Source organism: Vitis vinifera, chromosome 18 (assembly GCF_030704535.1).
Source record: "Vitis vinifera cultivar Pinot Noir 40024 chromosome 18, ASM3070453v1".
Taxonomy (NCBI): domain Eukaryota; kingdom Viridiplantae; phylum Streptophyta; class Magnoliopsida; order Vitales; family Vitaceae; genus Vitis; species Vitis vinifera.
The window spans coordinates 21,797,922-21,813,243 of record NC_081822.1 but is presented as its reverse complement, the minus strand read 5'-3'; the positions used below and the strand labels follow the sequence as shown (position 1 = coordinate 21,813,243).

The following is a 15,322-nucleotide window of genomic DNA, read 5'->3' as shown; positions in this document are numbered from 1 at the left end:
TTTTTATAGTCATCATTTATTTTTGTTGTTATTATTTTTATTATTATCATCATTAGAATTGTTTTTTTATTATTGTTTCTATTATCATCATCATCATTATTATTGCTATTATTATTATTATTATTATTAAGATTGCATGAATTAATATTTTGCTATACTTGCATGTGGCTAATTTTTCTTGATTTTTTTTTTAAAATTTGCATGATTTTAGTTATTTATTTATTTATTATTCTTGCATGGTTCCTCCTCGTTTTTTTTTTTTTTGTATGGGGATTAGGTGACTTTGAAAGCAAGAGGACGGGCTGCATTGTGGGAAGATATGGAAATACTAGAGAATATTGATGTTGCTACCACATTCCTTAAGGATTGACCAGAATTTTTAAAATGTGAGAAAACTTATACTGAAAGCAAGAGAAGATGAGAGGAGGGGGACCCGCATCATGGGGACTAGGGTTGCACCATGGGGAATCGGGTTGCTGCATGGGAAAGTGAGGATCTGAGTAGAAGGAAATGAGATGAAGCGGACGGCTTAAGAGACTTTTCAAGGGGGGTTTCGAAGCAGAGGGCACGTAAAAAAATAAATAAATAAATAAAGAAGGCTAAAAACGGGGTACAAATGGGAGAAAAAATGAGGAGCAAGGACGGGAGATTTGATTTTGAGGGTCTCCTTACGATAAACCACACCATCCAAAACCCCCTTTATTCATCAGAGGACATCACCTTGTGACCATACTGAATCCAACATTGCTATTTGGACCGCGAGGATGCTTGCTTGCTATTTGCACCATAGAAGGACACACGAACACCATTTCGTGAGTTCCAAACCACATTCTGGAAAGTTGAGAGGAAATAATCCACATCAAATTTTGGAAGCCACGACATTTGGGGGGGTTATTGAGACTTAAGAGGAACATTTCCGACTTTCCAAGATCTTCGATCATTTAATCCACTGAAAGTAAGAAAATCAGAGATCATTGGCGAATGAGGTAGTGGTATGGTGCCTAATTTCGGGTACAATAGCCTTAATTTTGAGTTATATATCACGTTCGATCATCAAAGGCAGGAGCAATGGATGACGGGGGTTCGGATTCTTCCATCCATATACCAATGATGGTGGTGATGGTGAGAGGGCCTTGTGGCGTGCCATCAAAGCCATCCAACAAGAAAGCTCCGACCCGAACCCCATCATCTACACCGATGACCATGATGCTTCTTCTAATAGCTTGATGGCTCGTGTCGTTCAACGTTTTGGTGGAGTTTTCAAGGTGGGGGTTGAGAAGCAGGTTTGAGCGTGTTGGGGAAGAAATTCAAAGTGCTAGAAGGAAAAAGAAATTCGCACATAGAGGGCGGTCCTTTCTCCATTTTTGAGAACGATGATTAGAATTTCTAGAGTGGTGGATGTTCATAATTTATTTTTATTTTTACAGGGACAACATTCATAATTTTTGCGAGGACTGTGATCTGAATTTTTGGAGAGGTGGACAAGGATTCGAGTACAATGATCAGAATTTTTCATGGGACAACGATCAGAATTTTTCCAAGGACCACAATCAGAATTTTTGGAGAAGAAGACGCAGCAAAAGAGCCATCATCCTAGCGCCCACCACCAGAATGTCAGTAAGCATGTCTCATGTTTAATTTTTAGTATTTGATTGTATTATTGAATTTGAAGTTTTCACCTTTGACATGGCAATTTTTAGGTTTTTAGATTCTCTCGTCATAATGCATGTTAGTTGTTTAGGTTGTTGGATTAAAATTCTTATTTTTGGGACATGGTAATTCTTGGGATGTTTAAGTTTGACATATTGATTTTAGTTTGCTTTACAAAATTCTTAGGATGTTGTTAGTTTCGTAAATTTATTGTAATTCATTTTTTTTTAAATTAAAAAAAAAATCTTTAAGTGTTAGTCTTGATGGATATCAATGATAAGGTTTGACTTACATGCATGCATGTTCTTTATGTTAGTGTCCTTGAAAACTCCATATCTTCAAAACCTTCTTTTACTAAAAAATGAATTTTCTTTCATTATAAGTTTGGCTAATAGATCCCAAATGAAAAGTAGTAAAAAAGGTGATCCAAGCCGAGCTTCTCTTATTTTAAAATTCTTTTAAGAAAAAAAAAACCTATTTTGTGTCTATTGATTAGGAATCATCAAATCACTTGGTTTCTTTTACTTCCTCTAAAGTCGTTTTCAAAAAATACTTAAAGCAATAAAAAGCATCAGAATAACATTCATTCTAGGTTTAGGCAAAGAACACATTTTCTTTGGAAATTATGCAACTCATTTCAATCTAAGTTGAATTCTCCTTTGTTGGTTTTTCAAATATTTTGTTTTTATCCACATAGGTTTGAACTTGTACTCTCAAGCTAATGGAAATATACAGATTAAACTTATGAATATTGAATGGGGACTTGATGGAACCCCTATATAAAAGATTTTCTTTTATTTAAAAAAAGCACATCCTTCCTTCCAACTTCCACTTAGCTATTGACCCTTTAGTTTTAAAATTTGTTTTGATAATTTTATGAAGTTTTAAAAAAAATTCCAAAAATTGTACAATGTTCCTTACTTATTTGGAATGTTATTTGAGTCAAAAAGCTTTTCTTAAAGTCAAGTTATGATAATCTCTTTTAGCATGTTTTGTTTAGGTCTACTTTTATACACTTGAGAGAACTTTGTAAAATTCAATTACCTTTAATCTTTTCAATTTAAACGAATATTTTTTCTAGATTTTTCTTAAAATTGAATTTTAACCCATAAAATATTTAAAAAAAATACGCTTTATTGAGGAAGATATGATTTTTCAAAGTCACACCTATTGCATATAATCGAATATGCACAATTGATAAATTACAGTGTTCTAAATATTCTTATGAATGCTTTCTACCCTTGAATTAAATTTTTGGATGATCTAAACATCTTAAATGACTTGTGTTATTTTTTTTATGAATTTATAAGGCCTTTAGGTTTTTTTTTTTTTTTTTTAAAAATTTAGTTTACATTGTTTTTTTTTTTTTTTTTTTTTTTGCCTAATTCTAAACTTTTTTGAACTTTTGGATATTTTGAATTGAATATGTTGTTTATTTGAATGCTTGAACTTTGGTATGTTGATATAGACATTGACAAGAAGTCTTTTATGTGTTTTTGTGATCAATTTCTTTTTAAAAAAAATATTTTCTTAGGATTTATTCTTAAAGATGCCTTGTTCTGATTATGGACTAGAAGTTTGCATTATGCCTGCATTGTTGTTTAATTCAAGACCATTTGACATCTCATAACTTTTGTTGGTTATTGTATTGTGATATAGACATAACAAAGAGGGTTGTCTTAATTTTTCATGATCAAATGATGTTCCTGAATATTAATTAATAATTTTTCTTTTGATAATAGTGTGTCACCCCTTTTGCTAACATGTTTTTATCACAATCCTTGATTTTTGGAGTTGTATACATGATTGGTGCAATAATTGGTGTTTCCTTATACTCTGGCTATTTCTACTATGCTATTTGGACACCATGCATGCTAGGATTCATGTTAAAGTGACGCAACCAAATATTCTAATCTTAACATATTAATTTATTAAATATTTATTAACTTATAAATTTCTATTAAGGTTGTATCATTATAAACCATATAAAAATTTAGCAAATGCATATATGTCATTATTACTTTTATTTAGGCAGAAGACATTAACTATACTTTGACTAATAAATTTTTAGTCAAGATTGCATATCATTAAACCAAGGAAAATTTAGCAAATAATATATATATATATATATATATATATATATTGATTTCATTTGGATACCTTGACATATGAACATATTAATTATAGATTGACTTATAAATTATTTGTCATGGTTGCATCATCATAAGTCATGGAAAAATGCAATAGCTATTATATATGTCATTATTGGTTTAAACAAAGTTGTATATGTCATAATTGTTCATTTAAATAGACTATCTTCACATATATTATCTTAAGTCAAGAGGATATATGTCAATAATGACTCTTTTTCTTGTAGTGTATGGAGGCATGGGACACTACTCTTAAGAGTGTCCTAGCCCCAAAAATATTAAAACGTTTATATAAGCAACATGGAGTTACTCGTATTCTAAAGACGGTGCTTTTACAATTTCTGAATATGCAAGGTATGATCCCAATGACATGTTAAGTTTTGTCGCATCTATAGAATATAAGAATAATTCTTATTGTGATAGTGATAGTGATATTAATGATGATGAGTTTACTGATAAACAAATGGTTGCATTCTTTGACAATCTTTTTATTGAGCATGAAAGATTAATTAAGAGTTATATGACAAATCATAAAGTTCTTGATGCAAATAAAAATAAGATTGATGTGCTTAATGCTGAAAAATCTAATTTACTTGAGAAAATTAGATTTCTTGAATTTGAGCATCATTCTATCCTTGAGAAGAATAATGTCCTCACTCAACAGATCAAGAATAATAAGCCTTCTTCATCTGTGAATGAAAATTTTCACCCTAAAACTAAAGTGCTTAATGAAATACTTGATAAATGCAACACCCATGGTGATCAAAGATGTTTGGGGTATATCAATAAAGATGAAACTCCCTTTAGTGGATAAACCATGTTTATCAAAGGTGAGAATGATACCCCTAACCAAGTAGAATCTCCTAAAAAGACATCACTATGCACACATTGTAAGAAAACTGGACACTCTCAATCTTGATGCTACACTAGGTTTCTAGAAAGGTTTGAAACTCAAATGAATAGACTTATGAATGATTTTAATTCCCTTAAAAACAACATTTTGAATGATGGGAAAAGAAATAAAACCAATCAGAAACCTAGAAGTTAATCTAGTTCCTCGAAGTCACCACCTAGAACTAAGCAAGTTTGGTTGAGAAATGATAAGTCTGAATGTCAAGTTGTGTTCAATTCTCTTAAATATAAATTTCTAGTAAATGATACCTTGATAGTGGGTGCTCTAGACACATGAAATGAGACAAATCTGATTTCATTTCTCTAGAAAACTTTGATGGTGGGATTTGTTACTTTTGGAGATGGAAACCTAATTAAAATGAAAGACAGGAGTGGTATAGTTATCCCTGGATGGCTCAAACTAGATGAAGAAATTTATGTTGAAGGACTTAAAGAAAATCTCTTAAGCATTAGTCAAATGTGCGACAAAGACCATAGAGTGAATTTTCACCAAGACTTATGCAAGGTAATTAATAAAGAGGAAAAGGTAGTCATCATAGGGCACAGAACAATTGATAATTTTTATGCCATAAATTCTAGCTTTAGAACATCTTTTTTGTGCAATAAGGCTAAGCTTGATCCTACTAAGCTTTGGCATAGAAGACTGGGTCACATAAATTATAGGAATCTTGTGCACTTAATGAATACTGAAAGAATTAGAGGTATCCCTAGACTTAGTGGTGAACCTAAACCCATTTGTGATGAGTGCATGAAAGGAAAACAAATTAAGAGTTCACACAAAAATGTTAAGAAGATAAAGACTACTAGACCTTTAGATCTTCTTCACATGGATCTTATGGGTCCAATGTGAACTAAAAGTAAAGGTGGCAAGAGATATGTCATTGTGGATGTAGATGATTTTGTCGAGATACTCCTTTGTGAGTTTTCTTAGAGGGGAATCTAAGGCTATAAAATATTTAAAGTCTTTATTTAATAGAATATAAGTGGAAATTGGTCATCCAATTGTAAGGATTAAGAGTGATAGAGGGAGAGAGTTTGACAATGTGGATGTTGACCTCTTTTGTGAGTTAAAAGGAATTAAACATAAGTTTTCAACCCCTAGAACTCCGCAATAGAATGGAGTAGTTGAAAGAAAAAAGAAAGTGCTACAAGAGATGACTAGGTTGATGATTCACATGCATAATACCTCTATGCTATTTTGGGAAGAAGCAATTAATACTATTTGTTATGCTAATAGGATTTTTCTTAGACCTGGAACAAAAAAGGCATCTTATGAATTATAGATTAGGAGAAAACCTAACTTTCATAATTTTAGGAATTTTGGCAGTGAATGCTACATTCTTAGGGATGGGAGAACCTTGGAAAGTTTGATACTAAATCTAATTTAGGTACTTTCTAGGCTATTCGACTATGAGTAAAGCCTATAGGGTTTATAATCAAAATTCACAAGTCATCCAAGAATCTTCTAATGTAGTTATAAATCATACTAGATATGACCAGAATATAATTGACAATCAAATTTCAACCTAGGAATCAATCAAGGATAACCCTAAAGACTTGGTGACTTCTAAAGATAATGCTAATGATAACCCTTAAAAAGGCATTGACCCCAACAATGATGAAATTGTACCTCTTTATGTCACTCCTTAAGAAATAAGGGATAAACATAGATCCAAAATACCTAAAAACTACATAATCTCAATGTTATAGGTAATATGAATGAACATGTTATTACTAAGTGGCAATCAAGATTAAATGAGATGGGTTGTGTATGCTATACCTCCCAATTTGAGCCAAAGAATGTGTAGAAAGGTTTAGAAGATGAATCTTGGATGTCCACACTCTAGGAAAAACTGAATCAATTCATTAGGAATGATGTGTGGTATTTAGTTCCTAGGCCTAATGATAATCATGTCATAGGTACAAAATAGATACTCAAGAACAAATAAAATGAAAATGGGGTCATTGTGAGAAGCAAAGTAAAACTAGTTGCCAAAGTGAAGAAGTCTATGTTGAGCAACATAATTCGAGATCTTAAATTCCTCAATTATGTTTATAGGTTAAAGAAAGCTACTTATGGATTAAAGCAAGCTCCTAAGGCATTGTATGAGAGAATCATAACCTATCTTTTAGAGAAAAAGTTTGAAAGAGAGGGAGCTGATAGAACCTTGTTTATTAATAGGTCCAATGATGAGTTGTTAATAGCTCAGATTTATGTTGATGATATAGTTTTTGGAGCTACCTCTAATGACCTTGCCCTTAGTTTTGCAGAAGAGATGAAGACTGAATTCAAGATAAGCATGGTAGATGAATTAAGTTTTTTCCTAGGATTGCAGATTAGGCAACTAAAAGATGGAATCTTTCTTTCTCTATCCAAGTATGCTAGGAAAGTTGTTAAGAAATTCGATCTACAATCTTCTAAACACTGTAAGACACCAATGAGCACTACCACTAAGCTTAGCAAGGATGCAGCTAGAAAAAATGTTGAGAAAAAGCTTTATAGAATTATAATAGAAAGCTTACTTTACCTCACTGCGAGTCGTCCTGACATATCTTTTAGTCTTGGAGTTTGTGCTAGATATCAAGCAAACCCCAAACAGTCACACTTAATGTCTATTAAAAGAATTATATATTTGTTATATAAATGGAACTCTTGATTATGGTTATGGTATCCCTATGACTCTTCTCTTGTGATTGTTGGATATTCCCATGCTGAGTGGGCTGGAAACATTTGAGAATAGAAAAAACATATCTTTTATTGGACATTGGCTTATGGCTTGGCTTAGTAAGAAACAAAATTTTATATCTTTATCTATTATTGAAGCTAAATATATTGTTGTTGGGATTTGTTCACTACTACAAAAATTGAAATTAATGACGCTTTATTTTATGATGCTTTCTAAAAGCGTCATTATTGAGGGTATACAATGACGCTTATAAGAAGTGTCATAGTTGTATTATTTATCTTGATACTTATTATAAGTGTCATTATTTGATGTCATATTTTTCCTTATAACTGTGTACATAATGACGCTTATAAGAAACATCATAGTTTTATTATTTACCTTGACACTTATTATAAGCATCATTATTTGATGGGTATGTAATGACGTTCCTGAGAAGTGTCATAGTTGTATTGACTTTTAAAATTTTTGTTTTTAAGTTAACTTATACAAATTTTGATATTAGAATTTTATTCTATAAATTAATTATGGTAAATTGACATTAATATTAATGACATAAAGTTGCTACATTAAGGTTTTTTTAAAAAAATTTGGATATAAATAAAATAAAATCCTAATAAATTATTTTTTTATTGTTTGATATTAATTTTTTTATAGTTTGTATCAATACAATCTATTTTCATAAACTATTTTTCATTTTTATTAAATTAGAAATTATCTTATATTTCATTTAAAAATAATTTGTTAATTTATTTGTGGACCACAAAAAAGTGGCCTATTTTGAGCACTTGTTCGAGCCTTGGGCCACATTTATTGGGTTTAACCCTTTTATTTGAGAATGTTTTATAGTTAATGAATATAAATTTGAAATTATTTAACTAAAATGAAATAAATTAATATTTAAATTAATTTAATGATGATTAGACTCACAATAAAACTAAATGCAATAAGAATATTTATAAAAACTTTCTAATATTTATGGGAATTAAGCTCATTTTATTAAATTAGTTTTTTTTTTAAATATCAATATTCAAATTAAACCGACATCAACCTAAAATATCAAATAATTAAACAATATAAATTCATTATGAGTTCAATATATAAAAATTATTATTGGAAGATGAAATAAAGAATACTATTTTAATTTATTGAAAAAGGACATGCATGGTATTTTAGAATTTGTTATAAAGTCTCCATTGAAAACCCTAACTTTTGGAAGACAAGAAAGAAGGGAGAGAGCCACCGTTTTTAGTGAGAAAGAAGAGAAGAGAGAAAAATGCAAGTTTTTCTCATCATGCCCAGATTTCATCAAAGGTTTGATCCCACTTCGTCTGTGGTCCGATCGAGCTGAAATTTGGAGGAGAGTTTCGTGACTCATTTATCTTCAATCTGAACGGTGAAGATCGGATTTGGAGTTTTGAAAAGTCATTAGAAAGAAAGAGGAGAAGAGAGAAAAACGTAGGTTTTCTCATCATGCCCAGATTTCATCAAATGTCCGATCCCGCTTCGTCCGTGGTCCGATCGAGTTGAAATTTGAAGGCGAGGTTCATGGCTCATGTATCTTCAATATGAACGGTGGAGATCGGATTTGGAGTTTTGGACAGTCATTAGAGAGAAAGAGGAGAAGAGAGAAAAACGTAGGTTTTTCTCATCATGCCCAGATCCCAGATTTCATCAAATGTCCGATCCCGCTTCGTCCGTGGTCCGATCGAGTTGAAATTTGAAGGAGAGGTTCGTGGCTCATGTATCTTCAATATTAACGGTGAAGATCGGATTTGGAGTTTCGGACAGTCATTAGAGAGAAAGAGGAGAAGAGAGAAAAACAGTGGTTTTTTACATCATGCCCAGATTTCATCAAAGGTCCGATGCCGCTTTTTTTCATGGTCTGATTGAGCTGAAATTTGGAGGAGAGGTTCATAAGTCATTAATCTTAAATTTGAACGGTGAAGATCGGATTTAGAGTTTTGGAAAGTCATCTTTTAGCCAAAAACAAAACCTTTATTTTATCAAAGATGGCACTTCCTGAAAGTGTCATTGTTGCCTAAGAGATACAATGATAGAGGCGAAGAGGACGCTTTAGAGAAGCGTCATCTGTTACCTTTCTTGACGCTTAAAAAACGTCATTGTTTCCCATTTTTCTTGTAGTGGTTGTATGCGACTCCTGTGGATAAAACAAATGCTTAAAGACTATGGAATTGAAGAAGGAACCATGAACATGCATTATGACAACTCTAGTGCTATAAATATCTCAAAGAATCTTGTTCTTCATTCCCATACTAATCACATTGAATTTCGTAATCATTTCATTAAGGATCTTGTTGAAAAAAATGTTGTTTCTTTATGGTTTGTTCTTTCTGAACTTTAATTAGCAAATATTCTTACCAAACCCTTGGATTCTCTTAAGTTTGAGTACCTAAGGAAATCTCTAGGCATATGCTTAATTGATTGATCATCATAGGTATAGGCTTCAAAGGTGTTGAGCTTAGTGTTTATATCTTTTTGTTTCATTTGGCCTTATTTTGTTTTGGGCATATTATTTTTGTTTATTTACTTGATATATTAGCATGATTATAGTTTTAAAAGGATCAAGGCACACCAAGACGCAATGTAGTCTTGGAACCTGAGGCGCAATGTAGTCTTGGAGCCTGAGGCGCAAGACACACCTAAGGTGCGGGCTTTTGTGAAGTGAGGCGCACCCTAATTTACATATATATTTTTATATAATATAATCAAATTTAACAATCATTTATTTGTCCTAAACACATAAATCGTCAAATATCATCCAAAACTTCAATTTAATCAACGAAAAACATAAAAAATAAAGAACTCCAAGCAGAAAAGCAAATCCAAATCCATATTGCTAATAGCCCAATACATATCCAAATCCAAAGTTTCCAAACCAAAAGGTCCAAAATATGAAATTTGTCCACAATTCAAAAACATCATTAAAAAACACTTAAATAACAAATTTGTCCACAACAAGCAATCATCACTCCTCCTCTAAATCAATTAAATCATCATCATCATTATTTCCATCACCATATTGGTAGCCTTCCCCATCTTCTTCATCTGCTGAATCAACCATGTCTCCATCCTCATCTTCATCTATTAGTGAATGAGAAGGCAAGGTTCTAGAACTTGAAGCTATCCTCCTCGTTGGTGGTATTGTGCTTGAGCTTGGTCTAGCTTTAGCTCTAGCTCTAGTATCAAACCTGGCCTCCTCAGCTCTAGTAGCTCTAGCAACATCACCCCATGTCAAATTATCATCATCAAATACAAAATCATCTTGTGCACCTCCATGAGAATCCTCATCTTCCATTCTTCCTATCAACCATTCATTGCTATCATCTATATCTTTCAAAGAAATTGGGTCAATGGTGTTACGTTCATTGTATCTTCTCTTCAAGGCTCGATTATACTTAATGTATACCAAATCATTCAAGCGTTGATGATCTAACCTATTTCTCCTCTTGCTATGAATCTGCAAAAATTCATAAGCTTATAAATATATTTTAAAGTTTTAGCTTTTAGGTTACATTCAAGACTCTATTAGACTATTACTTGTAATTATTTTGGTCACTTACATTTTCAAAGATGCTCCAATTCCATTCACAACCTGATGCATTGCATGTTAAGTTGAGGACTTTCATTGCAAACCTTTGCAAATTTGGAGCTGAAGCTCCATATGCAGCTCACCATTCAGCTGTAGTATAGATATTAAGAATTTAGTGAAACAATTCACCTATTTTAGCAAAAATAAATTGTAATCATTTAAATAAACAAAACTAAATAACTAACCTAGTGCTCTAGTCTTTCTTGTCCTAACAGTTAACTCATTCCCAAATAGTCCTTGGGCATTTGTGAACAAACTCATTTTGGCCACAACTTTTTCTTGCTTAGCAAGGTCTCTTGTTAGCCTTAAGATGCATTTATACAAATCACTCATAATCTCTGCATTATGCTCTATTTCTAGTTTATCATAGAAGAATTCCGGGTTCAAAAAGTACCCTACTGCATGCAAAGGCCGGTAAAGCTAAATCTCCCACCTCATATCAATGATGTTGAAGATTTCTTTGTACTTTTCTTCATTTCCATTAAAACTTGTCACAACTGTATCCTTAACTCTATTCATGGCCTCATAGATGTATCCCATAGGAGCTTTTTTTTCACCATCAACCAAACGAAGCACACGAACTAGGGGACCCAAAACCTTTAAGCAAAACACAATAGTGTTCCAAAATGAAGGCATTAGAAATATGTTGGCTATAGTTTTCCCTTTCTACTCTTTTGCCCATTTACTATCTGATCAATCTGAGCTTGTAAACATCTTCCCCAAGTTGTTTTTTTGTTCATGCAATCGCGATAATGTGATGAAAGCAGTTGCAAACCAAGTCTTAGCAAGCCTAAGCAATTCCCTTTGTCCAGTAAACCGCCTCATCATGTTAAGTAGCCCTGAGCGATTATAAATATACCCATTTAGTGATATAGCCCTCTCCAATGTCCTCTTGATGTTTGGTAGCTTTCCAATATCTTCCAACATCAAGTCAAGGCAATGTGCAACACATGGTGTCCAATACAAATGTGGGCGCTTTAATTCTAACAACCTTCCTATGTGACATTGTAAATAATAAATTTACATAAGTTCTCAAGATAAATAATTCAAATTTTAAAAGTAAATAAAAATTCAAGAAATAGTATTTATTACCTGCCATCACATAACTTGAGTGATTATCTGTTATAACTTGAATAACATTCTCCTCACCAACTTGTTTTACCCATTTGTCAAGTAACTCAAACATCTTTTCTCCTGTCTTAATCATTGAAGAAGCATAAATGGATTGCAAGAACATGGTTCCCTTTGAACAATTAAACAAAAATTTCACCAAAGTTCTCTCTTTCCTATCGGTCCATCCATCTGACATAATTGAATATCCATTTTTTCCCCATTCCACCATATGATCTTTCATCAAATTTTTTGTGAGAGCCAATTCTTTCTTAAGGTTAGTAACTCTTACCTCATGAAAAGTTGGTCCTTTCATACCCACACCATAATGGCCAATAGCCTCAATCATTGGTTGGAAACTCAGATATGTGACTACATTAAATGGAATAACCGCCTCACACATCCATCTTGTGATAAGAATACAAGCTCTTTCTCTTGTTTCCTTTTTGTAGGCATCATTGATGGTAGTTTGATTAATCTTTCCACTCCTTCGATTTTGAACAACCATCTCTGCATTAGGAGTGAAAAAATGATCCATATGACCTTTTTGTCTTGGTTTTTTTGAAGAAAACATCCTACCATCACTTCCTCCTCGGTTATTACCTCCACTAAAAATGTTGGTGACATTCATTCTACTATTAATATCCTCACCAAAATCTTCATATTCCAAACCAAACAAATCTTCATTAACATCTCACTCCCCATATTCATTTGCTATTTTTTATTTTTCTTGGAACTCATATACTCTTCCATGTCTTCTCTAACATGTTCCAGACATTTTCTACTCTTTTTAGCATTTCTATATCCACCAACAAGATGTTGCTTGTGTCTATATATGCCTCATTTGGTTACTTTATCACAAAAATGCATATGTTGGTGTTCAAATCTTTTTCATTAACCAAACGAGTATATTTCCATCTGGGATATCTTCTTCCACTTGTACTAGAGTCCACTTGAGTTCCACTCTCATTATCCATCTTGCAAACAAATTATATATACTCTATAGTAAGATAATTATAATTAAATTAAGAAAAAAAATTGAAAAAAAAATGCATATCACATTAACAACAAATATGCATATGAGTGTTTTTTGTTTATTTATTTTTATTTAGTAAATTTTTATGTCAAAATACAGAAAAGTGAAGAAAAGAGAAAAATACCGAGGTCCAGAAGGTACATGACTATTTTTCCTTTATTTTTTTCCTATTTTCTCCTATTTTTCTTCTTCTTTTTCACTTCTCCATCACGATTGAGAGTGGTCTTAGGTTGAGAAAGACTAGAAAAGGGGGTTGGAAAGGAGGAACATGCCAAAATAGCGTCGTTTTGGCCTTTTTTTTCTATATAAAAAAAATGCTCCAAAATGACGTCATTTTGGCATGTTCCTTTAAAATTAAAAAGGGCCAAAACGAAGCTGTTTCGGACCTAAAAAATAAAATAAAATAAAATAAAAATTAGGGCTCAACCTAGTCCTTTGCAACCCAATGGAAGAAAAAGAAGAATAAGAAGAAGAAGAAGGAGAAGGAGAAGGAGGGCGTACGCCGCGTACCTAATCGGAGGCAAGTCAGGTGACTGCGTTGCGCCTTGCGCGCCTAAGCGACGCCTTCATGAAGGGGTGTTGTCTGCCTTCAGGTGAGGCACCGGAGGGTGGCATCGCGCCACCCTAATTCGTGCCCAATTGGTGTCTCAGCTGATTCATGTCCAGCTGGTGCTCCTTGATTGAGGGAGTAATCAACAAAATTTATAACCTATTACACCATGTACTAGGGTAGCAAAGACAAAGCTACTATAGCATAGTGGCTTTAGGATCGTTCACTGGGATGGGTTTTCACTTTGCAAATGATATTAATTCAAAGTTGAATTGGTGCCTTTTCATTTTAAGGTTAGCTTTAAAAGAAAACATAAAGATGTTTGAATGAAAAAGGTTTGGTTTTAAACTAATAAAAAATAGTAACTGATTTTACTTACAAAGAAAAGTGTTTCTTGGAGTTCAGATCACTAGGCTCAGGTTCCTCATACAAAAAGGAGAGTTCTGGTCACTTGTTTCTTTTCCTCGCATTAGAGAATTAACATATAGTTAATTCTCTAACCGGTGTTGTATAGATGCTTCCCATTAATGGGTTCAAACACTAAATCCTTCTCATTGATGCACCTTGCAATGGCTCATACCTCTCACCTAGCACTTGCCATTCAAGGTGATCTTTAACCTTGGATTATCCGTCAAAAGCTCGCAAGAGATAACTAATGTATGTCTCATTGGAGTCCAAAAGCTTACCAAGTGTTGGAAATTCTAGAAAATCCTACCTTCAAGTCACCTCCCAAAGGCTCGCAAGAGATAAACTAGTGCATCTCCATGGACGGAGATCACTTGCCTTACCAAGTGTTGGCCCAGGTGATTTAAAGGTGTTTTAAGTTAACTAAAAAGATAAAAAACAATTAACGGGTCACACTTTCTCTTCATTAAAAACTAAAACAACAAAACTTCCAATTTATGCATGTGGAAACTTACCTGTCTTTCTTCACTCTAAGAGACGAAGAGCCTAGCCTCTCATCCTTTGAGGAAAAATCCTCAGAGTTTGATTGGATAGAAAGAAAAATAACGAGAAAACAAAAATATATATATGAAAAGCAGAGCAAGTGCTCTGTAAAATATATTCCTTACTATTACAAAAGGTACTCGTCCTCCTCTTGAGAACAGGCTCCCGAGAGCTATATATAAAGAAAATTACAAAACAAAATATCTGAGGTTATTCACCCCTTTTCCAAACTTAATAACTAAGGAATCCTATAATTGGTGGGTTACAAGGAGAAAATGGGGATTTAGACATAAAAAATCTGAAGCAAAATATCCAAAAGTGTCGGTCACAAATATCAGGAAACTTCAGGAGAAATTCCACAGCACTGTGCAAAATGGCTGCAAAATCATTTCGCAGCAAAAGGGTGATTTCGCAGTCGTGCAAAATTCTTCTTTCAGCTTGGACGGCTTCCAATGGCTGTAACTCCTTCATATCAACTCCGAATCGTGCACCGTTTCAAGCATTGGATTGTTGACTTCCTGAGCTTCGAAACGACATATAGCATGCATAAATTGGACTACAGGAAGTGCTCCAAAAGTGGCTAACATGATTGTCATAAAAAATGTTTCATGACAGATTTCTCTTTACTTCCCCTCCTTGCATTCCGGATTTGCTTATGGAAAAGGACTT

At 33.0% G+C, this 15,322-nt stretch overlaps 1 protein-coding gene across 1 annotated transcript; it reads right to left on the bottom strand.

Annotated features, from left to right (window-relative positions):
- Positions 1-10,385: 10,385 nt before the first annotated feature.
- Positions 10,386-11,106, bottom strand: LOC100251090 (uncharacterized). Its single transcript, XM_010647490.3, has 2 exons — positions 10,981-11,106; positions 10,386-10,877 (listed from the first exon to the last, which is right to left on the bottom strand). Exons 1-2 carry the CDS (start codon positions 11,044-11,046, stop codon positions 10,386-10,388), a joined length of 558 nt encoding a protein of 185 aa, XP_010645792.2. The 5' UTR covers positions 11,047-11,106.
- Between the last annotated feature and the right edge of the window lie 4,216 nt (positions 11,107-15,322).

What these genes read in the sequence shown, in the direction of transcription:
- LOC100251090 (XM_010647490.3), bottom strand. Translation starts at nt 11,046, where the DNA reads ATGAAAGTCCTCAACTTAACATGCAATGCATCAGGTTGTGAATGGAAT. An exon ending in ATTGGAGCATCTTTGAAAAT is followed by an intron (nt 10,878 to 10,980) that starts GTAAGTGACCAA and finishes GAATTTTTGCAG; the next exon opens with ATTCATAGCAAGAGGAGAAA.